The sequence below is a fragment of the Sminthopsis crassicaudata genome, chromosome 1 (genome assembly GCF_048593235.1).
Source record: "Sminthopsis crassicaudata isolate SCR6 chromosome 1, ASM4859323v1, whole genome shotgun sequence".
Taxonomy (NCBI): domain Eukaryota; kingdom Metazoa; phylum Chordata; class Mammalia; order Dasyuromorphia; family Dasyuridae; genus Sminthopsis; species Sminthopsis crassicaudata.
In genome coordinates, this window is record NC_133617.1 from 152,562,784 (window position 1) to 152,589,375 (window position 26,592).

Sequence of the window (26,592 nt, forward strand, 5' to 3'; positions counted from 1 at the left end):
TTTTATTTGATTCATTCATCTTTTATTATTCTTTTGGCAAGCTTCATAATATGAGCAAAACTATATTGCTCACGATAATTAAACACATTCTTTTGCTTTATACAAGTTGTAAACATAATAAAGTGGATAAAATATTTGGACAAAGACATATTCCAGAACTCTGACATATCCCTTTTTGTTCCAAGTTAAAGACAAAGGAAATTCTGTGAAACTACAGTTAGAACAGGTTTTATATCATACAAAACCTAAATTAGCATATGCTGTACTTAATCAACATCTGCCATTATTTAAACTCTGATTTTAGCTTAATACTTAAATGACAGTAAATAAAGTTGAATCAGAATACAAATTCTATAAAAGAAAAAACTCCCAATAGAAATCTTCTTGTTCATGTCTACTTTTTTATAATCTCATGAACAAGACAATATTTAGCTCATGATAAAAATGATAGCTACCAAATGAAAAATTACTTTTAAACCTATTTGGATAACCTACTTTGCCTGTCATACTTCATGATATCAAATTCATATATTATTGTTTAAAAGTTAAGAGATACTTAAAAATGGGTCAAAAGCATTAATACTTTAGAATTCCATTCTTTTGTATATTTTTTTTTTACCCAAAAAGCACTTAATTTAGATCATATAAACTTTAGTTATCTACAAAAAAAGATCTGCATGTTGGGCAAATATACACAAAGCTTTTTAACCTGATACTGATACTATATTTGTATTTACTCTTCCAAAAAATATACCGAACAAAAGTTATTTGCATTTTTTTTTTTTTTTTGTAGAGCAAATTACATGCATTTACATATATGAGTTAGGAGCACCATCTAAGTATGGATACTCTTTTGCTGCCCTCTGGGAAACAAGAGACCCATCATTTACATCTGAACATATTGCATATCATACAGCCATGGGCTCTCAACCCATAATTTTACATTTTATCCATAACTAAATTATAACCAATTCTCAAATGCTCCATTAATAGAAAGCTTTACATAGTACAATAAAATATCACAAAAAATTAGGACTTTTTTTTTAACTCTGGAGACAGAAATGATTAAGAAAAGCAAGCTTAAAAAAAGACAAAGTGAAAAGGTTGATGTGAACATGGATGAATTCAGACATTTTGATCATGAGACCTAGTCTCTTCCTTATTTTGTACAGGAGAAGGAAAACAGAAACAGATAATATTTCTCTTAAGAAATAAACAGGATAGAATGATGAAATAGCAAGCAAATGTAGGGAAGCCCATTTTTTTTGCAGAAAAAGCAAACCAAACTGAGGAGTTTTGGAGGAAGAAGTTGGGGAGTCAGCTTTGACGACAGCTGGAAATTCAAGGGTAAAGCAATATATAAAGTACATATAAAGTACATGTATAATCTGAAGTTTTAGATAATCACAAGTATATAGTATTAATTCTAGAGTCTAAATCTTTAAAAATAGCAATAAATATCTAGTGAATTAAGATGTATAAGTTTAAAAGCTTATTTGGGAGTGGGGAGGGAGAAGTTCAGTAATTACATACATTTTTTTAAAAAAATCAAGTATCATATTTTAGGCATAAACTGTTAGATGTTCTTGACTTTGTCTTACCCACTTATCTTAATCAAGTGATTTGCACCTGTATAAATACTATGAAATCCTTAATTACTCAAACATGCACTAAGCAGTACCTTAATCTTATAAAAATAATATTGTGGAGAAAATTCAAATCATTCTATCAATAATACCCAGGCCATAAGCATTCACTCTTATCTGAAAAAGAGTATTAGAACTCATTATCAGCAAATAATTGCTGAGTATTCACAATTTCAAGAGTTACACTGAAAGACACTAAAAGATTTTTTTTACTAACATTTAAAAATATGACCATTTTAAATTTATACCAATGTAGGTTGTAGGAAATCTATTAAGATACAATAATAAATAGCAATATTTGAAGGCTTTGCCCTAAACTGTTCTGCCTATGTTGCTTTCACATGATGCAACCAAAACAAGTTTTTAAAATGCCACTAAATAGAAACTAGAGTTTATTTTTTGTGTTCAAAATCCATTAATAGCTTTAACAAAAAAAAAAAAAAAAAAAAGAAAGAGAGAGAAAGAGAGAAAGCGAGAGAGAAGAAGAAGGAGGAAGAGGAGGAGGAGGAAGGAAGAAGGAAGAAGGAAGAAGAAGAAAGAGGAAAAAAAAAATTAAAAAATAAAAGATTGAATTCCCTTTGGAACAATCCAGGGTTTGCTATGAATGGCCACATTGGCATGCTGCACAGACCAATAAATAATTGTTACAAATTTCACCAACTAGCTACCATTTTCAGTAGCTGTGTCCATCAGTTGTTTCACAGAATTATAATGTTCTCCTAATCCATAGGCATGTCTCATATACCTGGGGGAGGAAAAAAGAGATTGCTATTAATAAATTTTGATTTAAGTAAAAATAATAGATATCAATAGTTTCCAATGTGGAAATCAACTAAACAACTGTTCATTATATCATTTAATGCACAACTAATTCAGTTAATAAACTGCTTAACAATCAACCAACTCCAGAAGTGCCTAACATAAAAAGCAGGATACAGTTTATTAATTCAGTCTATTGGTCAGGTAAATTTACATACAAAATATAAAGGTGGGCAAGTGGAGAAGAATAAAAACAATTTTTAAATGCCAAAAAAAAACAAAAACCCTGGATTTTTCCTTAAAATCTGAGACAAAAACAATTCTCTTTTTCAGTGACAGATATAACTTAATCTTGCTCCTAACCTAATACTAATATCATATATCCATATTACTTATTAAAAAAAAAAAAACCCTATGTCACTAAAACATGTACACAAGTACATGTAAGGTAATGAACTCTGAATAATTAACCTAATAATACATTCTGTACTATTTTAAAACATGTCCTAAAGCATTGCACTCTGTAGAAATGGCATTATTCCTGAATCACATATAAGAATAAATCAATGGAAAATGTCATCAGCATCCAGAGAGAGAATCATAGAGACTGAATGCAGATCAAAGCATACTAATTTCACTTTTTTTGTTTGCTTTTTCTTTCTCATTTTTTTTCCCTTTTGTTCTGATTTTTATTTCATAGCATGACTGCTATGGAAATATGTTTAAAATATTGTATATGTATAACAGATTGCTTGCTGTCTTGGGAGAAGGGATAGAAGAGAAAAAAATTTGGAACTCAAAATCTAAAAAAGTTAATGTTGAAAATTATCTTTACATGTAAGTGGAAAAAGAATACTTTTGAGGAAAAAAAGAATAAATCAAATATTCAAACAATTATGCAGGATATATACTTTGGTATAGTCTCTGAGTTCTATAATCATCTTCCAACAAGTCATGTCAAAATACTGCTCAATTTAAATATGATTTTTAATCTCTAAATAAATAAAATATCATTCTACATTCTAAGTACATTCTATTACTAAACATAAGCTAAACTGGGTAAAAGTATCTAGATACTTACACAAGTGTTAAAGGCTTGTTTGAATACTCTTCGCCAACTACAATCGGAGGAGAATCTGCTTGTATTACTTCTATTGGTGTTTGCAAAATATGAGACAGAGCCCTTAGCTTTAATAAAGAAAATATGTATTAATAAGAAAAATTGAAATTCTAAGCATATTTATTACACACCATTGAAGTAGGTTTTTCAGGGAGAAACAGAAAAGAAATTAAAATTTAACAAATGGTGAAAACCAACTAAGCAAGACATTCTTGCTAAGCATTTCTAACATTAAAATGCATCAAGCTTAATATCTACTCTCAAGAATCTAAGAAAAGTAATAACCCATTTTAGTAATTTACTATAAAACAAATCAGGGCTTAAAAACTATGGATAGTTGTGAACAACCCTCAAGAAATGAAAGATTATTTCTAATTTCCTGTGTCCACATACTGAAATCTGCTTCCCTCTAAAACAAGTTATTCAATTGGATATATATTCTGAGGCATGGCCTATTTGTGAGTTCTTGCCAAAACTCTTTTAAGTATACTTAACAGATAAGGAAAAATTATATTCCTCACTGGAGCATGTTTTAGCCCACATTTACTTTTTTGTTGTAAAGTATTACTCTGAAGAAGCCCTTTTTTGGATGGATGGGAGGGATGAGGATAGGGAACGAGAGAGACAGCTTGTGATAAAATGATTGCTTTGTTATTCCAGGTGAAGAGTGTTTTTGCTAAAATCATATTTGTTTAAAATATTAGAACAGAGCTTCTTCAACTTTTTCCAGCACAATCACTTTTCACCTGAGAAATTTTTACATGAGCCTGGGTATATAAATATATAAAACAGGATACAAATCTATTTAGTGAAAATCATTATTCTGCATGAAACCCCCTGAGGTCATGAACCACAGCTTAAAAGGCTAGGCTAACTAGAACCCTATCGAATGACAGACTTAAAGAATCTGAAGGGACATCAACAGATATAGTCCAGCTCATATACAAAAGGAAGTTCATCTGTAATAATTCAACAAATGGCCAGTGAACCTCTGCTTGTACTATAAAACTGTAAAAGAGCATTCCACTAAAGTTCTACCTCACTGTGTAGACTTCAAATCACATGGATTCTAATAATAAAATTTCAAACTTTTAATAGAGAAAACCCCAAGGGAAAGGCTCCAGGTGTTTAAAACAGTCCAGCTTTCAGACCAATGTAGGATAGGCCTGGATCAAGCTTTTAGCTAGAAGTAAAGAAGTCATATCAACAGCAAGGATTCTTAACCTTTTTTGTGTCACAGATCAAATAAAACCTTTCTCAAAATAATTTTCAAAGGCATAAGGTATAGAGAATTACATAAGAAACTAATCACATTGAAATAGTTATCAAAAATTATATATATATTTAAATCCAAACTCCAGGTTAAGAACCTGTCTTCCTGTCAAGACTGGTAAGAATTTATGCTTCAGAACACTTAAAATGAATTATAGGGAAGATTATATTTCCTTTTGCTAAACTTAAGCAAAGTTAGCAAGGGTTAAACCCTAAGAAGTTCCCTACATTTAAAAACTTTGCTTTTTTATCCTGTTTAGTTTTATTTTACTTTTTGAAATTTCTAAAAATCCTACTGAGATCTTTCTTTAAAGGAAGGATGACTGTGGTCCAGATCTAGAATGAGGAATTTCCTGAAAGAATCAGAACCGGCCAAGAGTCCAGTTACTATTTGGTCCCAGAATTATCACAATCAATCTCAGGGATAAAAGTTTGGTAATTTTTTTTTTTTGGCCTCCTAATGATATCACTTTTTAGGGCATATATATTAAAATGTCATTTTTTAAAAGGTAAAAGGAAAAATAAATCTTTTCTACATCGCTAAGATGGCATAAGCCCATTAGAAAAGTTACAGCAAAACTCCAAATTCAGAAAACAATTTTGTTTTTATAAATCAAAATTATGTAAGTATGCTTGTTAGGTTATCATTTAAAAAAAAAGGAATTATGAAAAATACCAATTACTTAATCAGCAATTATTATTTGAGGCAGCTAGAGTATTAGCTGGACTTGGGAGGCAAAAAGATCAGAATTCAACTTCTGCTTCAGGAGTTTACAACTGTGCCCCTCTGGCAAGTCCCTTAATTTCTCTTAGCCTCAGTTTCTTCATCTATAAAATGGGAATAGTACTCTCTCAGGGTTACTGTAAAAACCAAATTAAATATAGGTAAAGCAAATCTTAAAGTGTTATATAAATGTTAGCTATTATTGTTTATTTATGTTCTTAAAACAACTCCTGTCTCAAAGGATATGAACAGACAATTCTCAGATGATGAAATTGAAACTATATCCACTCATATGAAAGTGTTCCAAATCACTACTGATCAGAGAAATGCAAATTAAGACAACTCTGAGATACCACTACACACCTGTCAGATTGGCTAAGATGACAGGAGGAACTAATAATGATGAATGTTGGAGGGGATGTGGGAAAACTGGGACACTGATGCATTGTTGGTGGATTTATGAAAGAATCCGGCCATTCTGGAGAGCAATTTGGAACTACGCCCAAAAAGTTATCAAACTGTGCATTCCCTTTAATCCAGCAGTGCTACTACTGGGCTTATATCCCAAGGAAATACTAAAGAAGGGAAAGGGACCTGTATGTGGCAAAATGTTTGTGGCAGCTCTTTTCATAGTGGCTAGAAACTGGAAAATGAATGGATATCCATCAACTGGAGAATGGTTGGGTAAATTATGGTATATGAAGGTTATGGAATATTATTGCTCTGTAAGAAATGACCAGCAAGATGAATACAGAGAGGTCTGGAGAGACTTACATGAACTGATGCTGAGTGAAATGAGCAGAACCAGAAGATCACTACACTTCAACAACAATACTATATTGAAGATATATTCTGATGGAGGTGGATATCTTCAATATAAAGAAGATCCAACTCACTTCCAGTTGATCAATGATGGAGAGAAACAACTACACCCAAAGAAGGAACACTGGGTATTGAATGTAAACTGTTAGCACTACTGTCTTTCTACCCAGGTTACTTATACCTTCGGAATCCAATTCTTAACGTGCAACAAGAAAATTGGATTTACACACATATATTGTATCTAGGCTATACTGTAACACATGTAAAATGTATGGGATTGCCTGTCATCTAGGAGAGGGAGAGGAAAATTTGGAAAAATGAATACAAGGGATAATGTTATAAAAAAAATTACTCATAAATATGTACTGTCAAAAAAAATTTTTATAATTATAAAATTAATTTTAAAAAAAAGAAAAGAAAGGGAGAGCTGAGGAGGGCCACAGATAGTGGGGGAACTCTGGGTGAGTTATAAAACCTTTCATCCCAGAGGGAATCTATGGACAATGTCTGGTTTGACTCCCCATTTCTCCTAAGGGCTCTTGGCCTTCTTGAGAAATTAGGAGGTGGTGACAATCTGTGTTGTAGTTGAAACAAAGTGATACCAAATGGCAAAGAGTCATCTTCATACAATAGCAAGTTGTTTATGTGGTCCTGCATGTGCAATATATAGTTAGCACATGTGCAGTGTTGCTATAGTTATATAAGGGTATTAAGATATATAAAGCTGAGAGAATTTGGAATAAATAAGACTCCATGTTTGACCATTTAAAAAAAAAACAAAAAAACACTTCTGTCCATCTAACTACCACTCAGCTATCAAACTATTCTTAGTGTGCAGATCTGACCCTGTTACCCTTCCTATTCAATAAATTCAACACTCTTTAACACTTTCAAGATCAAATGGCTCAAGATCACTTCAAGATAAAATGGCTCTTGAAGTCCTTCATAACCTGGCTACTACTTACCTTTCTAGTCTTCTACTTACTCCATGTACTTTAAATTACTTCCCTTCATGTCTAGTGGCATTAGCCTCCTGGCTATTCCTTATACAAGATATTCTATCTCTAGATACCATGTATTTTTACTATCTGTCTCTCATATTTGGATCTCTTTCCCTCCTTAAATCTTCATTTTCTATCTTCTTTTAAGTCTCAGCTAAAGTCTTTCCTTCTGCAAGAAGTTCTTCCCGGTCCTCTTTCAAAATCAATATCTTTATTTTTTCCATCTAACCCACATACATCTTCTACATAGTTCTGCCTCCGCCCCCAACTAAACCGTAAATTCCTTGAAAGCAGGTGCTGTTTTGCCTTTCTTTTGCCTTCTCTAGTGCTTACCTGAGGCAACTGGGGTTAAGTGACTTGCCCAGGGTCACACAGCTAGAAAGTGTGAAGTGTTAAGTTTCTGAGACCATATTTGAACTCAAGTCCTCCTAACTTCAGGGCTGGTGCTCTATCCACTGTACCACCTAGCTACCCCTATATAGTAGACATCTAATAAAGGATTACTAAGTACCTCAGGGATATAGACATGGATAGACAAGAACACACACACACACACACACACACACACACACACACACACACACACATCCTCCCCCCACAAAAACAGGCCAGAGTTTATATTCTAATGGAAGAGACAAGTAATGATATATTGCTACTAAGGAGACATAGATATGAAGTAGCCTTAGAGGGAAAAGCACTTGGAAACCAGGGGGACCAGGAAGGGCTTCCTACAGGTGGTACTTGATCTGAATAATAAAACAAAATAGGAGGTTGGGAGTGAAAACATCCCAGATATGGGAAGCAGCCAATGCAAGATAAGGAGATAGGAGATAAAGCAGCAAAGAGCTGGACCACAGAAATCATGGAAGGGAGTATGTGTTTAAAAGTTGGAAAAATAAGAAGGGATTATGTTGTGAAGAGTTTTAAATGCTAAAGAAAGGAATTTATTTTATCCTAAAGTTAACTAGGAATCACTGGAGTTTTGTTGTTTAATCATTTTTCAGTCATATACTCTTTTTTAAGAGTATTCTCAGCAGAGATCCTAGAATGGCTTGGCACTTCCTGCTCTAGCCCATTTCATAGATGAGTAATTGAGGCCAACAGGGTGAAGTGATTTGCCCAGATTCACCCAACTAAGAAAGTATCTAGGGCCATGTTTGAACTCTCTTTTCTGACTCCAAGTCAGGCACTAGAAGACTAGTGGCTTCTATGACACTAACCTGCACTGGAGTTTGTTATATTATGTAACATTTACTCATAAATAATCTCATTCTACCTTCGAATCTCAGAAGGTGATTAAGTGCAATTATTTTTACAAATTAGGAAACTGAAGTCAGAGAAGTAAAATGACTTGCTAACTACTACATTAAAATGAAATGAAATGTCCTTACTAATGTGTCTTTTGAATGCAATCTCTAATGAGGGATTCCCCTTAGCGTAATGAAAAGGAGACTAAATTTGGACTTAAGACTGCTTAGGTTCAAATGTTAAGTTTGCTGACTATTAAGTAACTTTAAAAAATAAGTTAAAGAAATGGAAACCTAGAGAGGTCAAGTATTCAAGTATAAAAAAAGGAGGTTGGACAGGATTAAGTCTAAAGTCCTTTGGAGATTTATTATTAACGAATTTATATATATATATATAAACTATTATTAACTTCAATTTTAGTATCTAATTTTCAAATGTATTCTTAAGGACAATTTCAAGCATTTCAATAATCTAAATGTACTCTTGAAACATTCACTGTTTTCAAAAATCTCTGGAGAGTTTAGAAGAATTAAACTAGTAATAGTAGTCTATAAAGAGGGATGAAGAAGGCTAGTAAACTAATGAATTCAGCTCCCTCTGGTGGCTCACAAGAACTAAACAACCACTAAGTATACACCTTCAAACATGTTTTCTTTTTTCTCCCCCCAAAATAGGAAGAAATATGGAAGATAAATATGCATGTTCAAATGGCATTTAAGGTTATCAATTATTTGGTCATACTTTTATTTGATGTTAGCATTAAAATAAATAACTATAGGTAAATTTCTGTTAACAATTCACCTAAAGAGACTGACCAAATTCCCTTGTTCTACTTCAATTATGCTATGTCAAAGATATAAATGAGCTATTACAGCTTGAAGTGGAATTTGACTTGTAACTTCCCTAAAAAAATGTTTCCACTACTTTGAATAATGGAGGTGTGACTTTTCCCAATACTTATTATAATCAACTGGGCCAATAGAGTAGATATTCCTGTAATTAAATGAACTCTGTACTTTTGTTATTCAAGGATACAAAATATATTGTCAAAACTAGACAACTGGAAAAATTTAAAGCAGATATGCTATCCTAGCCAGCAGAGAAATCTTCCATTATATTATTTATAATGAAACTTTACTTAATCTTTCCCCAAGGTACATAATTTAATCAAAAGCATAAAAACACCAGCCTTTCCCTATTAGGATGGTACAGAAAGAAATATCACTTATTTGATGAAAAGTGAATCTTTAAAGTGGAACTGAGAGAGTTCGAACAGCATGCCTAAAAACAAATGATTGGATTTTAAAATCATTTAACAGATCTACTATATACAACTACTATGAATAATCACAGACTTACCTCAAGCTGACCTCCCCAAGCAGCTGTGTTTACAATATCATCACAGTACTTTCCAAACTCTTCTGCAAAAAGGAATAAAATAGTTCAGAGTGTATATAACTTTGTAATCTTCATAAATATTAAAAGATTCAATCCAATTCAAAAGTACATTTATTTAAAGTTTATGCACAAGGCACTATGCCAGGAACTGTAGATACAAAAAGAGAAACCAAGAGACATGACAAAAACTCTGCTCTCAAAGATCTTACAATCTAATAAGGGGCAAAACACATAGTCAACCACAACAGATGGAAAGTGAAATAGATGCAAAAGAGAGCCAAACAAAGTACTATGAAAATATGATAAGGAAAAATGTTCAGTTTCACCTGAGGTGAGCATGCCAGGGAAGACTTTCTAGAGGAGGTGGTACCTTGAAAGAAGCTTTAACAGATGGAGGGAAGTTAAGGAAGCATGAAAGGAAGTTTATGTAAAGGCAATGAAAAGTAGCAGTAATATTAGGTGGCAGGACAACAGAACACAAGATCATTTATTTGGCGCTAGAAGGAATCCCAAATGTCCAACTACTCCAATCTTCCCATTTCATAGATGAGGGAAAAAAAGGCCCAAGAAGGCAAAGGGAATTGCCTACATGACCAGAGAAGTATGATCACAAATACACATATGACAATAGGAAGCAGAGATAGCATATGAAGACAAGAGTATGGAAAGAGTTGTAACATGAGACAAAGATGCAGACATAGACTGGAATCAGAATATAAGGGAATAAATAAAAGGCCTATGAGTCTGTCCTTTATTTGACAGGTATTACACAATTACTAATGAAATCACCTAAGTTCTATTAAACAATCCATCAAGGTACTCTAAGTATATATCTCTACCACTGCTCAAGTTCTAAGACAAAACTGAATCTTATGTGCTTTCTTCCTTCAGATTTGGTCACCTGAAACCTTACCTCTACCACAGACTTTTCTTAGACACACTCATTCTCTAGTTAACTTTTACAGAAATAGCCAGTGTGTATTCATTCCTTCCTGTCATGTTTTTTCTGAGTCCTACAGCTCCATCTCAGAAAGCAAAATACAATAAACCTGTTAATATGTTGTTTGTTAATATGTAAATCCAGATGCATTACAAATCAAATTGTAAAATCATATTATAGAATCAATGCCAGATATGGTAGACAAATAGGTACAGCAAGCAACCCACCAGAAATAGTATCCTCCTCCTGCCCTGCCTTCTCTCACCTTTGTATCTCTTTGCTAGAGCTGCAACAGTTGCACCCATAGAAAAGTTCCTTGGTACATTATTGTGAAATATCACAGAATCACAAGAATTTAAGATACTATCAAATCCAACTTTGAAGGAGAATTTATACAATGATCAAAAATTAAACTCTCTCTTCTTGGCGTTGTCAATGAGCGAGATATGATTTCTTTTATATTTGTCTCAGCACCTAATACAGTGCTTATCTATTCACTTCACATCACAGTGCTCATCAGATCAGTTTCTGATGTTCTGGCCCACTTTCTTGATAACAGTTTATTAGCTTCCAAGAAACACGAAACAAATTTTCCTCCTATCTCTGATCTCTCTTCTGTTAACTTTACTACCTACTCCTTTTCTGTCTTGTTTTAAATCCTTAAGCATGTTTTCCTTCACTGTTAATGCCTTCTCTGAGATTACCCTACATTTATCTTATGAATTTATGTATAAATGTGTAGCTTGAATGTTGCCCCTCCATTAGAATGTAAGCTTCTTGAGGACAGTGATTATATTTTACGTTTCTTTATATCTCCAGAATTAATGCAGCCCTTAATACATGACATGAATTTAATAAATACCTGTAGATTGACTAACCTCACATTTAATGAAACCTGGCTTTTCCCTAAAGACTCCTCAAGTCTAATATCAGATGTTTCTTTTACTACTTCCTGAAGTTAGCATACTCCTTTCTTTACCAGTGCCATTTTCAGGCCTCTTCTCTGCTATCCCTAAGTATCCTCATGTCACAAAAATATAGTATCTAAAAAAAGAATTACTGCTCTCATTCTTACAAATGGTCATTTCTGGAAATACTCTCCTTTGCCAATAAAACTTCCCTTTAAAAAAGGAAAATGAAAAATATACAATATAGGAACTATATTTGACAATGCATATAACATGCTGTCCTTAATAATCTTTTACCTCTCTGCCATGAAGACATGTTTCACTATCTGAGACCATTTTTATTAGTTTTTCAAATCACATCCCTTTCATTGCACTAGTGGTCCTCAAACTTTTTAAATAGGGGGCCAATTCACTGTCCCTCAAGACTATTGTAAGGCTGGACCATAGTAAAAACAAAAGCTCACTCTCTGTCTCCGCCCTTCAGCCCATTTGCCAAAACCCAGCGGCCGGTGGGCTGCAGTTTGAGAACCCCTGATTTACACTGTTTGATCATTTTGGTGATAACTGCTGTATTCCCTTCTTACTCTTTTGATATTCAATTCTTTTTCTCTCCTGACCCACTTGTGCACTTCTCCATGACCCTGCACAGTCTTCTCATTCACTTGTACCATGGGCACCCAGTGGTGCAGTGGAGAAAGTGCCTGGTGCAAAGTAAGGAAGAGTTCTCTTCCAAAGTTCAAATCTGGGCTCAGATAATTTCTAGCTGTGTGATCCTGGGAAAGTCACTTAATTCTATTGCCCTCAGTTTTACTCATCTGTAAATGAACTGGAGAAGGAAATGGTAAACCATTCCAGTATCTTTGCTTGAATTTAAAATTCACATAGATAACCTTTATAATACCTGGTGTTCACAGACCTTTGAAAACCTCTATGATCTTTTCATTTTAGAATCTAACCTTCACTTAAAAATGATCTCCAAAATTTTGAACTCTGAAATTTTCCTTTAACACAATTTCTTATTCTTCCTTAATCCTTCCTTTCTTATTTTAACTCTCATTCTGACCATCTTCCTTATTTTCTTTTCTTTCCTCTATCACCAATCCTGATCTTTCACTTTCTTCACTATTTAGTCTTAATGTTTTGGTCAATTTCTTTAGTCCTGTCATTTAGCTTTTAATTCCTTGTCCTTAATTCAGCCTAGTGTTACAACAAGTTTTTTTTTTTCAACTTCTACATTGGACCTGTTGACTTATTTTGAGCTTCCACTCCACTTAAAACCTCCATGACCTTTTTTCAAAGGAAATGCTATCCACCTCCTCCATCTGACAGAAATTCCAAAAAAATCAACTTATATTTTTAAAAATTTTACATACAACTGTACTAAATATTGCCTCATTACAGTGAGCCTAATGTTCTAATCTTTTAAGATGGTTTTGTATCCTTGTTATCTAATGTATTAACTATCCCTTATAGCTTTGTCACATATGCAAATATGAATACCATTTGTGAAGACATCAATAAAAATAAAAATGTTCAACACTTAGGGGCCACTTTAGCCCATACCTACTTCATAAACCACTGCTAACTAAATAAGCTTCCATTCAATCTGTCCAGATTCCTCTTAACTATATGATCACCTAGACCAAAGCTTTGTCATAAGAGATTTTATTAAATAATATGCTAAAGTCTAGCATCTAAGGGTCTTCAACAGGTCAAACATTATGCTAAACACGGGGAACATAAAGGGAAAAAGACAGTTCCTGTTCTCATGTAGCTTATATTCTAATGACTATTTATGGCCGGTCTTGATAAAGCCATTCTGGCACTTTGTAAAGGCCACTTCCATTTTTAGATATTCACGTACCATTTCATTAGAAGAAATTTTAGATTTTTTTTTTTTTTTTAAAGGAATCAAGTAAGCTGGCTACAGCTTACAAACAGGTCTTTTTGAAAATCAAGATATTAACTTTTTTCAGTTCTGCAGTAACTCTTATTCTCCACAATCAATGGCTGGTAATTACAATCTACATCTTTTAGTATCTAAGAATGTAACTTGTTTGGATCAGGTAACATGAATCCATTTAAGGCAGTCAGGTATTCTCTTAATATCTCATCTATTTTGAGCACCTATTCACTAATGATCAATTTTGTTTTGTTCTTTTTCGTCCAAAGTCAGTATTCATAGCAAGAAAAAAATCATTAGCTACAGTTAAGTAGCTCCATCTTCTGTCTTCTATTATCACTACTATCTATCCCCAAGCAGCAATCCTAAACTCTCATCAACTCCGTTCTTTTATCCTAATATAGCTAAAGAAATCTCCTTTATCTTTAGCTCTCCTCAAATGCACATTCTAAATTTTAGAATGACTGATGCTATTCTCACAAATTCTGTGACATTTACTTATTTTTCATTAGTTGTTCTTATTCATTTCATATTACTTCCTTTTATATGTACCATGCAAACTACAAGCTATTTTCTGAAATCAATGTCACCTCCCACATCCATGTGTTCACAAGTGCTGTACCTCTATGTCCATAATGCCTTACTCCTGCCCTTAAAGAGTAGCTGCTCTCTGATGACTCAATCTGCCAATTCAAGCACAAGTTAGTGTTAATCACAGAAATACAATTTTTGGTCTTATATTTTGAAATTTGGGGTTTCAATTTTTTCAAATTTAATCTTTTTTTTAAGAGAAAAAAGGGACAATTTACTTTTGGGTCTATGCAATTTTCATTTTATCATTTCTTGAAATACAGCTCTGAAAAAACAGCTTTTTAAAAAAGCCCACTGTGCTTCAAATGGAGCTACTTTAAAGAACCTTTAAACCTAGCTTCTATAGAATGGCCAAAAATAGCCTTCAGCCTAAGCAGCAGTGGCTCATTGTTTAGGTTTTGATAACTTAGAATGAGTTTGTTGAGCAATTGTTTTCTTTTTCAGCCAGAAACTCTTTTTTTGAGTCTCTCAAACAGATATTTTTGTGATGATAAATTAGGTTATCTTTTGTCTCAATTCTAACCTCTTAATCATTGAATGAACCTCCTCAGACAGAGACCTTAAATTAAGACTTTAATTTTAAAAAGGCCAAGGTTACCCAGGTATATACAGTTGTCTTGACTTCTGAATTGCCCATAACTTGATGATTCTGGAAAAGACATAGGCTAAAGACTTTGTGAAATGTTAAATCCAGTTCAAGCCTTGTGATATCACTGGCTGATTTTGATAAAGAAGGACGGACAAACAGCAAGCATCACCTTTCACAACATGTCTCATCCTTTCAAACTTTGGCTCAAGTATTGAATCTTCCAGTCTTAATTCTGAATTCTTAGCATTCTATCTTCAAGCCTATTGTCATCTCCTTTGTCACCTTTACACCTCTTACTTTAAATTAAGTTAATCTGTTCTTGCTTTGTCTTCTTCTCTCTCGGGGTTTCTAAACACCTTTCTCCAGGACTGTAACATCCTCTTAATACTCCCACCCACCAGTCTCTTATCTTCCTGTCAATGCTTACATCATTGCCAAAATAAATTTCCTCAAGAATACTCAAAAAGCAGTGAGTCCTTAGTGGCTGAAAGATAAAATACCATTTTAAGCTCTTCACAATATAGTTCCCCATAACATTTCTATTCTTATTTAATAGTTATTTTCCTCTGTGCACTTTCTATTCAAATTAGCTTGCTAACTGTTCTCTCTTTACAAGAGACCATCTCCTCTCCATAGCTCTGGAGCAGAGGCCTTCCCATATCTACTTTTGGATAATCCTCTTCAGCTCCACCTCTTACAGAATCCACAGCTGCCTTCTAAGAACAGTCCCTCATCCCTACAAGCATTCTCCTATTTTAAAAAATTATGTGTGTAGTCATTTTTCAGTTGTGTCTTGACTAGTCATGACCCCATTTGTAATGTTCCTGGAGTGGTTTGCCATTTTCTTTTCCAGTTCATTTCATAGATGAGGAAATGGAGGCAAACAAGGTTGACACACAGCTTGTGTCTGAAGCCATATATGAACTTAGTAAAATAAGTCTTACCTACTTCAAGCCCGTGTCATCCAGCTGCCCCTAATTAAAATTACTTTGTATAACGTTGGGTGTACTTTGTTTCACTTATCTATATATTGTTTTTCTCAAATCAAATCTAAAAAGGAACTGTTTTTCTTTTTATCTTCAGAACTTAACAGTGTCTTGAACACAATAGGTTCTTCTTCTTCTTCTTTTTTTTTTTTTTTGAGGCTGGGGTTAAGTGACTTGCCCTGGGTCACCCAGCTAGGAAGTGTTAAGTGTCTGAGACCAGATTTGAACTTGGGTCCTCCTGAATTCAAGGCTGGTGCTCTATCCACTGCGCCACCTAGCTGCCCCCATAATAGATTCTTAATGTTAGTTGAACTGAAATAGTTTTTGAGGGTGGCATTCTCCATTAACATAATAGCGAATTAGGAATGTGGTAAGAAACAAAACCCTTGGAAGTTCTGACCTTATACATTTAATTCTTGATCCAAGAAAATGGATACAAATGGCAGTGCAAAAAAAAATTTAAAGCACTGATGTTGAATGTTATGGATTTATTTTCCTGTTATTCTTTTATTTAGATTAAAATTAAATCTGTATTCCTTAACTACATGGGTCAAAGAAAAAGCCATTTGGAGGAAGGAGATTTAGGATTTGCCTTTTTTCCCCACATGCTTCAAAAATTGAAGATATCATCAGATGGGTTCCTTCAGCACCTTTTAAGAAGATTCTGTATTCTTGTATTCTTGTGTTTTAGACCTCCACTGGCAAAGAGACAAAAATCCTGGCAAATAGGTGGTAATATATGTTAAGTCTTTCAGATAATGATTCTGTTCCTATGTCATCCCCACACAAAATGATGAGTGCACTTTATCTTAACCACCAACCACTTGAAAAAATTATTTTGACAGCACAATACTTACATCTATAATCACATACTATAACATAAAAAGTAAATCTTTAGACATTTACAGTATTTAGATTATAATTATATACATATATATAATTATAATTAGAGATAAATCTGAGGAAAAAGATAAACTAAATACATAATCCTTTCATATAATAGTTTGAAGAGAAAGCATACTAGAGAATGCAAGTGATACTAAAATGTTTACCTGAAGTATATATATCTCCTGTATTAGGATTCGTTAAGAATGGCAGGAAGTCTTCTACATGGTTTTGCATATATTCAGCAGTTTGACTTCTTAAGGTAGCTACAGTCAGGGGGCAATCCTGTTCCTTTAGCTGGTCTTCAATAGCTCGGTACATACAATGGCCATCTGATGGAATCTGTTTAATCTCTAAATGTCTAGCTGCCAAAATTCGTGCAAGTTTTTGATTTTCTAGATGTCTGGCTCCAGATAAGTTTTCAATTTCAGCTTCTGCTATCCTTTCTTCTCTTTCCTTCTCCAACGCAGCTTTTTTCTCCTAAAACATATAAGAACCATATATAGAGCCTGATTATATATAACGAGGAATGTATAAGCCTTTCATGATTAGCCATAACACTACAAAAAAATGTGAACCTCTCAAGTTACAGAATTTTGTGGTTGAAAGTAACTTTTACAGATTATCTAGTCCAACTCAAATTCTTAAAAAAAAAAAAAAAAAAAAACAACAGCAGCTATGGTAAGCCTGTCAGTGAATACTGCTTTTCATTTACATATTTCTAAGTACTGATAGTCTCATGACCCATTCCCAACCTACAAGGAATGCACTATTGTCAGATTCATGCCTCCTGACTGTTTCATATCACAAGACCATAATATGCTAAGATCTTCAAGGTGCAAGACATTCCTTTTGCCTATTTGATATATCCAATCAAAGAAGCATTTATATCTTATTACATTATCTAATACTAAAAACTTTAAAGATACATATAGTCTGGTGTGCCCCAAATTTTTCAAAGTATGTGAAGCAACATCTAATTCTGCAAATGTAACCATGTTAACTCTTCTACTAAGGGGTTTTAAAATTTGAAGGAGTGAGATAATGAATAATAATGCCTGAAGAAAAACAAAATATGATAGCATAACATAAAAATTAATTGAATAGCAGTAGAATTTCCTTAATGTAATTGGTCTCTTTTGAAATGAAAGTTGTAAGAAGGAAACAAATTCTCCTAAGCACCGAATTAAACATATTCATAGTAAAATTGTATATTAGAATTCTACTTTATTGACTACAATATAAAACTTCTCCTGTACCATTATGTCTCAGTGTCCTCATATGTAAAACAGAGAAAATAGTATCAACATCTCAAAAAAAAAAGGAAATAGAAGCCCAAATGAAACATGAGAAAGTACATTGAAAACTTTAAAATCAGAATATAAACAAGATATTAACATATTTGCCAAAAGTTCAACTCTCCATCTTCAATTTTGAAGGTGGAACCTCTGAATGCTACTGAAAGAAATCTCCTCTCATACAACTTCTCAAAGGATAAAATTTTAAGCCTTCATTTAGCTATTTTTGATGGCCTCAAAAATAATGTTGTTCATGAAAAGACTTCTCTACACTGAACATAGTATAAAAAGTAAGACTGGCATAAGTCTAAATACCAGCTTATTAATTATCAATCCTACTACTATTCCAGTTATCGTGTTGTAACCAAAACATATCATGCTCATTCATACTTCTGGCTTTTTTTCCCCTGCTATTTTATATTCTGAGTTATTCTCTATGCTTTTTAATATAAAAACTCAAGTGTATTCCCATAATGATCTCATATTTGAGTTCCTAGAGCACTTGAATTTGCACCTTATAATGTCCCATTTGTATACTGCCTTAAAACATTGTCTACTTATTTCCTTGTGTAATATTTTCTTAACTATCATAGAGAGAAAATGTTTGAATCTGCAAACTTTTAAGTTTTTTAAGGACAGTATTGCCACCAAATTTTATCATATTAAAATTATAGTACAAGACACTGCAACCACAAAGTGGGGTAAGTCACATTTATGAGGTTTGTATCGCTTCAATTCCCAGTGTTGATGAGGTTAGTGGCAATGAGAGAGGACAGTATTCATTGAATACAGTAGGAAATTTAATAAATACTTAATAATTTGATTCATACCCGCCTCTTCTGTGCTTTTGATATCCGAGGCTGTTGATTCTCAATATCCAAACTTGCAATGTTAACAACAACAGAGTCTATCTAATGAAAAAACAAAAGTATTCACAGGTTACAGAAATTTATTAATCGATTAAATAATATTTTAACAAAAATTTTAAGCACTCTTTTTTTAAAATTAATTTTATAATTATAACTTTTTTTTTGACAGTACATATGCATAGGTTTTTTTTTTTTTTTTTTTTACAACATTATCCCTTGTACTCCATTCTGTTCCGAATTTTTCCCCTCCTTCCCTCCACCCCCTCCCCTAGATGGCAGGCATTCCCATATATATTAAATATCTTATAGTATATCCTAGGTACAATATATGTGCAGAACGAAATTTTGTTGTTGTTGTTGCAAAGGAAGAATTGTATTCGGAAGGTAAAAATAATCTGGGAAGAAAAACAAACAAACAAAAAAAAATTTAAGCACTCTTTTTTAAAAAAGAAGCTAGTTAATCACAATTTCAATTTAAGAAAACGCACCAAATATTATGATGGTGTAGTTTTATTTTTACATCTCATCGTGTAGTTTTATTTTTACATCTCATCTTTATAACAGCTTATTTCTGGCTCCCAAACAGATGAATTACCCATTTGTTGATCTAAAAATAATAAAACTGACAGTCAGGGTAATAGTTCATCCATTTTTATAATCTATACCAAACTGAAAAAAGATTTACAAAGCTGGAGCACACAGCTATCATTGACAATCATATTATGTTATATGACAACATGTAACAGTTACATGTTACTAACATCTAATATTGAATATCATACATTTACTCTTTCCCCAAAATGCCACCAAATTGTATCATATTAAAATTATAGTACAAGATACTGCAACCACAAAGTCTGGTAAGTCACATTTATGAGGTTTGTATCGCTTCAATTCCTGGTGTTGATGAGGTTAATGGCAATGAGAGAGTTGTTAAAATCCTCTTTTGGTCGGCCGTAGGTTTAAAGGAAAGAATTCACTTATCTCAAATTATTAATTGCAAAATGAAAGTTTATTGTTGGGTAGAAACCAGTTTGCTAAGTGACTGACTTCTATAGTGGCAAAAACCTATTAGGGAAATGGAGTCTTGCACTGAGACAATGCCTTCTCAGTGATTAGGATCCTAGCAAATTACTTGGGTCTTTGCAAAGAGTGAGTCCAGATAATGCCTTTTTAAGGAGTCTTGAGACTTCAGGACTCAGCTTTCCAGGTTTGGACTCAGGTTTCCAGGTTTAGATACTTATCAGTTTCCAGCCCAGATCTCCTATTGTAATTGACACCACTTCAAAGGGATGCTTTCTGATCATCATTTCTAACTGAATCAAAGGCTCTGGCATCCCAGAAAGATAACTTATCTGGGGGGATATTCCTTCCCTAGGAAGGGCTGAGACTCCAAAAGATCACAGATCAAAAGTTTCTTAAAAGGAACACAGCTTCAGTATAGGGAACAGTTTCCCTTCCCCCTTCAATATCTTACCTTTCTTTGTTTGATAGCAAAGAGTAAGGATTCTTAAAAACTCTTGTTTGCTATACAAGATGCATGAAACTAGAGAAAGCTTTGATGAAATCATCTAAAATGCCATCATTTAATTGTTCTAAAGAAGGGGGTCTGTAACCTATGGCTTATGGGCCAAATTCAGCCCATGGCTGTAGTTAAATTCAAATTCTGTAGCTAAGAATGGTTTTTCTATTTTTGAATTTTTTATAGACTATATTTTAAAATAGTGTCATTACATTTTTTAAAAATAGCTATATTTTTAGCTTGTGAGCATTAGTTTGCTGATACTGTTCCAGAATATACTTGAGGTTAAGGTGATCTAGAAAAATTACATCTATTACCAAAGACTATCACTTTTAAAAGGTTTAAATTCTAATTTAATTGTAATTTGACTTATTTGTAGCATTTGAATCAGTTATGAATGTCTTCTAAAGAAAGACACATAGAATCTGGGAAAAGAAAAAAATATAGAGCTACTAGACATTAAAAGGTCTGGAAGAATCTCAAAAGTAAGAGAGAAGTGAGAAGGCATGTCCAGGAATGGCAGATAGCAAAAACAAAAACATAAGTAGGCCAGCATAAATTCGGGGAACTATCAATTGTTTTAGTTTGGCTGGAATATAATATAAGAGGGTGAGTATGCTGAAAAGGTAAGATAGTAGTGAAGATCCTTTAGTAGCACAATAAAGTGTTACCTATGATTCTTTAAGCAAGAACAATGGCAAAATAAAATGTTTCCACATAAGTGGAAAGTACCAATCAGGGGTAAAGAGGAAATTACCAAAATTCTGTATTAGGAAAACTAAGATGACAGAAGAGTACAGTATAGACTCTAGAGGGAAGAGAAAATAGAGGAGTAGTTGAAAGGAAAGGTCTACTCAGAAACACTAAGATCAGGTTTATGCCACAGAATGAAACATCATACCAAAATTTACCAAAGTAATCTGATACTCTTTTAAAAATCAAATTAATATCTGATACTCAGGTATAATTTCAGAAATATACATTTTTAACATTTATACCTGACTTACTGAAATTAACTGGAAAATCTGATAAGATCAGTACCCATAAAATAAAGATTGCCAATACCCACTCCATTATTGTGACACTATAGAGGAAGACTACACCAAGACTTCCCTCATCCTAAGTTAAAACAGCACTTTTTAATCTCTTACTATTCTTTAACATTATAATGTAATATTAAAGTTATATGAATGTTTCATCTTCCCTACTAAATTATAAATTCCATGAAGGCAGGAATGATGTCTCATTCTTCAATTTCTATAATGGCAAGCATTATATCTTATTCTATCTCCCACAACAAAGACCAAAGTGTTTGCACAGAGTAGGTATTCAACTGTTGAATGAATAATTCATTATTGCTACAAGGATAGGATAAAGACATTTAAAAATGTATTTCTAAGTTATGTTGGGGGCTTTTCTTTAAACATTTTTGATAGTTAAGTTGTATTAGAAAAAGAGTTTGACAGAAAAGGATGCTGACAACAGTAACAACATTTAAAACCCTTCTGATGATCTATTTTTGATCTTCATCACTGTATCCATGTTAAGAGTCAAGTTTCTTAAAAATAGAAGTCTTTTCTTTGCTTACATTCCACACCCCAAAGAAGAAAGTATACTATAGAACTATACATATTCAAACACATATTAGAGCTAGCTAGATGGTACAGTGGGACAGTGGGCCAGCCTTGGAGTCAGGAAGAGTCCTGCATCAGAACTTACAAGCACTACGATCTTGAACAAATCATTCACCTACCTCACAAGATTGTTATGAGCCTCACAATATAAATATGCAAGTACTTTGCAAACATTAAAATGCTATATTAAAGTTTAGCAATAGATTGTAAGTTCCTTAAGGACAGGGACCACGTTGTTAGTGTCTAGAACAGTGCTTTACAGGTTTGCTGTTTTTGATGAAAAATGAAAATTATAATCCATGTACTGGCTTCCTGGTGTTTTTAACATTCCTATACCTTTTCTGCACCATTCATTCTACAAAGACATTAAATGACAAGATTAAAATACAGAGCTCCTAAAGAAAAGCTGTATCCAATTGATCAATGATGGACAGAATCAGCTACAGTCAGAGAATACTGGGAATTTGCATTTTTGTTTTTCTTCCCTGGTTATTTTTACCTTCTGAATTCAATTCTTCCTGTGCAACAAGAAATTCGGTTCTGCACACGTATTGTATCTAGGATATACTATAACATACTTAATATGTATGGGAATGCCTGCCATCTAGGTGAGGGGGTGGAGGGAAGGAGGGAAAATTCGGAACAGAAATGAGTGCAAGGAATTATGTTGTAAAAAAATTACCCATGCATATGCACTGTCAATAAAAAGTTATAATCATAAAATAAATAAATAAAATTTTCCCTTAAAAAAAAAATAAATAAAAAAGCTGTAAACAAAGCCAGATGGGATATGCTATCACACACCTTATTCTTTGCATGTGAAGTCAGCTTCAAATGCTCCAGTTCTTCTTTGTGTCTCTGCTCCATTTCTCCTTCCAATTTAGCAACATCCTCAATCAATTGTTTCCTCCTCTTTTTGTCATTCTTGGGAACAGCATTTTTCATACTTTGAATTTTGGCTGAAGAGATACCAATGATGGTTAATTAGAGTCCCAGGAAGAGAAAAGTCAACAGGAAAACGGGGCAGCTTTTAGAAGCAAGAACTGGCGCGGATACTTGGGAGACACTAAGTTCTAATCCCAGACCAGCCAATATCTTGCTGCAAAGCCCTTTTACTTCTGTTCCTTTAAGTGAAAAGGATAGACGTGGGTGACTGAAATACTTGACCTCCATCTTTCTTTCAGTCTTATTTCTTATGCAAATGTGAGTTGTGTGTGTGTGTGTGTGTGTGTGTGTGTGTGTGTATAGTTACATAGTATATGGAGAGGAGAATAAACAGAGATGTTTGGAGAGAAAAGGACAATAAATTCATTAGCCAGAGAACCAGAAAGCAGTCTCAAAGAGGGCAGGGAAAACCTACCGAGTAAAAAAAAAAAAAAACGAAAGACACGTGACAGAGCGCTCTGCACTAAGGACAACACATGGATGCCCGGCAGCTCACGTGGGCCTGGCAAATCATTCCCGGACTCAATTTCCTCCCACGTAGAAGGAGAGGACTGGACTAAATGTTTTCCCAGATCCCTTCGCCCTCCCAAGCCCACCTTCCTAAGGCTAATAGCTCAGCACAGGTTCTCAGACTCCGATTTTTATTTTGGAGGGAAAGGGCCGGGCAGGGAGGAGGGAGAGGAAAGGAAAGATGTTTCCGAGCAGCCCTGAACTTAGCTCCGCACCCCATCCCAGAACAGGTCAGGAGGCGACGAGGGAAGTTGGGGGAGGTTTGAGAGACCTCCCCCTTCCTTACCCGGTCATGGCTGGATTCTCTACTCACCCTGCAGCTCCTTCTTCTCCTTCCGATGTCGCTTCAACAACTGTTCTTGCTCTTCTTCCTCCTCTTCTTCGGGGAGCTCCTCTGCATTGATCGCCTCCATGACGACCGCGAGGCGCGGCACAGCCGGCACTTTCCCGTCTTTGCCCCTTCACCCCTCACCTCTGACCTCACGGCCCCATTGGACACGGCCGGGACGTAGCTCCGCCCCTAACCCGAGACAAATTCGTGTCACTCGCAATGAATTGGGGAGAGCCGGCAGCTGGTTACCTTGAAAAATGCAAAGTCGAGGCAGGAGGGGGCGCGAGGAGCGGTCTGGAGGCTTCATAGCGCGCACCGAGACGACCTGGAGTGTGCTTGCGCAGCCGCAGTGCCGAGGTGAGGTAAGGGGCTAAAGCGCTGACCTCGGCGGGGGCGGACCCAGTATGCGCGCGAGCCTCTACGAGATGACGTGCTGAAGAGCGTCTTTATCCCTCCCTTTAGTATTTCCCCGAACTGTTTGTCCAAAGACGCCAAGCTATTAGCTAACAGTGGTCCTCAAACTTTTTAAATAGGGGGCCAGTTCACTGTCCCTCAGACTGTGGGAGTAAAAACAAAAGCTCACACTTCGTCTCCGCCTCTCAGCCCATTTGCTGTAACCCGGCGGGCCGCATACAGAGCCGTAGTTTGAGAACCCCTGAGCTAGAACTTTTGGTTTCAGGTGGACTTGACAATGGTTCCACCTTCACACTCCTCACCTTCCTTTGAAAGGAAAAGTCGGATTTTCTAGTAAAGCCTAGAAAAAGACTTCGGTGCATTCGTGCATTCTCGTAGGTTCCCTCAGACACCAGGACCTGTCTTAGTTCTCAGCACATTTTAAGAAATGTAACATATCAAATTATTAAAAGTGCATTTTCAAAAAATAAGTTGATGAGGAGACCCCGGAAAATTGATTTTTCCTTGTGAATTCATATCGCCAATGTACTTATTTACAAATTATATGCGTTGTATCATTGTAAATCACAAAAATAAACATTCAGAAAGGATAAGAAAAAACGGGATAATTTTTGGGGGGGATAAAAGCTTTAAAGTACTATTGCCCAAGCGATCCCTACACAATAAAATGGATATTTAGTGAGTAAAAAAGTTCATGGTATTAATAAAATTTTGACAATTAATTTCATCTTGACTGTTACTTAGTTTCTATTTTCCTGTTTTACAATGTTACTGTTTTATTATGCGAGTGAATGAATAAGATAAGCATTGACTAAGCTAAGCACTGCGAAGTACTCAAGATCCATAGAGCAGAGAGATCGTATTCTAAATGGAGAGATAACACTTGGAACGTTTCAGCTGCTAGTCATTTGGATATTCCCTAGGGTGCAGCTGGCAAAGCAGATGGTAATTCCTCTTCTTCTTTTTTTTTTTTAAATAGTTTTTATTTACCAGATACATGCATGGGTAATTTTACAACATCGACAATTACCAAATCTTTTGTTCTAATTTTTCCCCTCCTTCCTCCCTCCCCCAGAGGGCAGGTTGACCAATACATCTTAAATATGTTAAAGTATAAGTAATTTCTCTTCTTTAATGACATTTCCACTGATAAAATTCAAACCAGTTTCTAATGTGGAATCAATTGATGGTGACAAAAATGTACTTTATGTGGGGCTCTATAAAAGAGAAGGCTATTTTTCAGTGTAAATCCACTCTTCTTTCTTTAATGAGTAGCACCCTCTTTGGAGCTATTTCCCCAAATTTGCTCTCAAAATCACAGATTGGATCCCTTGAGACAGTAATGTGAAACTCAAAAAGGAGGAACCTCTGACTTAACCCTACACAAGGATTTTTGGGGGAGGGGGTGGTTTAGAAAACACATTAACATTATATGCACTTTTATTTTCTTTGTTAAATATTCTTTAATTACATTTTAATCTGGTCCATATTCTGGAATGTTAAAGGATATTTGGCACCTTTGCCCTAAGGAGTGATTAACAGAGTTCTAGGGTCTGGTTGTAACAACTGAAAATTCTGAGACAGTTTCTGGGTAATTAATAATTAATTTATTAATCAAGCTAGCAAACAATAAATTGATGTTCAGTGATAACCAAAGATGCCAATTTCCTTCTAAAAGAGAATTCTCCTTACAGTAACAATCAACCCTGATTAGTGGATTTTTAATGAGGAAGAAGGCTAAAAGTTTTCAGTTTCTCCTGGTCAGGAGATTACTTGATCATGAGACTCACCAGTCTCCAAGAGTCTGGGCGGGGGAAGCCATTTTCATATGGACTTCTCTGACTGGTTTTCTCTATCATAATCTAGATCACCCTAAACTTTAATGTAGTAGATCAGGGACAGGGGTTCCTTTCCTTAGGGCAAGGGCTCATCAAGACGAGTCTCTTTATAATCTAAACAGAAATTAGGTCTCTAGTTTCAGGAGGTCCTGTCCAATATTGATGAACATGCTCCTTGAAGATAGGAAGTAATCTAACCCTCACTTCCTTTTTTATTTTATTTTATTTTGGTTTTTTGTATACTTATTCAGTTCCTATTCAATCCCTCAGTTACTGTAGCTCTTGCTCTGAAGCCAATTAAAGACTTTTAATCCATCACAGCATAAGCTGTTCAGTCATATGTCTGGAAATCAGCCTCCTTAAGTTCACATGATAGACTGAAACCAAGGAAGGAATATTTTTGCATGTTCCAAAGTCTGGCTAATCCATCCATATCCAA

General features: G+C 34.5%; 1 protein-coding gene across 1 annotated transcript; it reads right to left on the bottom strand.

Annotated features, from left to right (window-relative positions):
- OTUD6B (OTU deubiquitinase 6B) lies at positions 1-26,592 on the bottom strand. Its single transcript, XM_074269752.1, has 7 exons — positions 23,884-26,592; positions 22,920-23,074; positions 18,921-19,001; positions 16,960-17,272; positions 9,952-10,013; positions 3,487-3,593; positions 1-2,391 (listed from the first exon to the last, which is right to left on the bottom strand). The coding sequence occupies exons 1-7, from the start codon at positions 23,981-23,983 to the stop codon at positions 2,307-2,309; spliced, it is 903 nt and encodes a 300-aa protein (XP_074125853.1). The 5' UTR covers positions 23,984-26,592; the 3' UTR covers positions 1-2,306.

Bases quoted from the DNA above. Each gene is read 5' to 3' on its own strand.
- OTUD6B (XM_074269752.1), bottom strand. From the start codon at position 23,983: ATGGAGGCGATCAATGCAGAGGAGCTCCCCGAAGAAGAGGAGGAAGAA. The intron at 23,075-23,883 runs GTGAGTAGAGAA...GTATCTCTTCAG, and splicing joins GGAGAAGAAGGAGCTGCAGG to CCAAAATTCAAAGTATGAAA. The intron at 17,273-18,920 runs GTATGAATCAAA...TATATGTTTTAG, and splicing joins CAAAAGCACAGAAGAGGCGG to GAGAAAAAAGCTGCGTTGGA.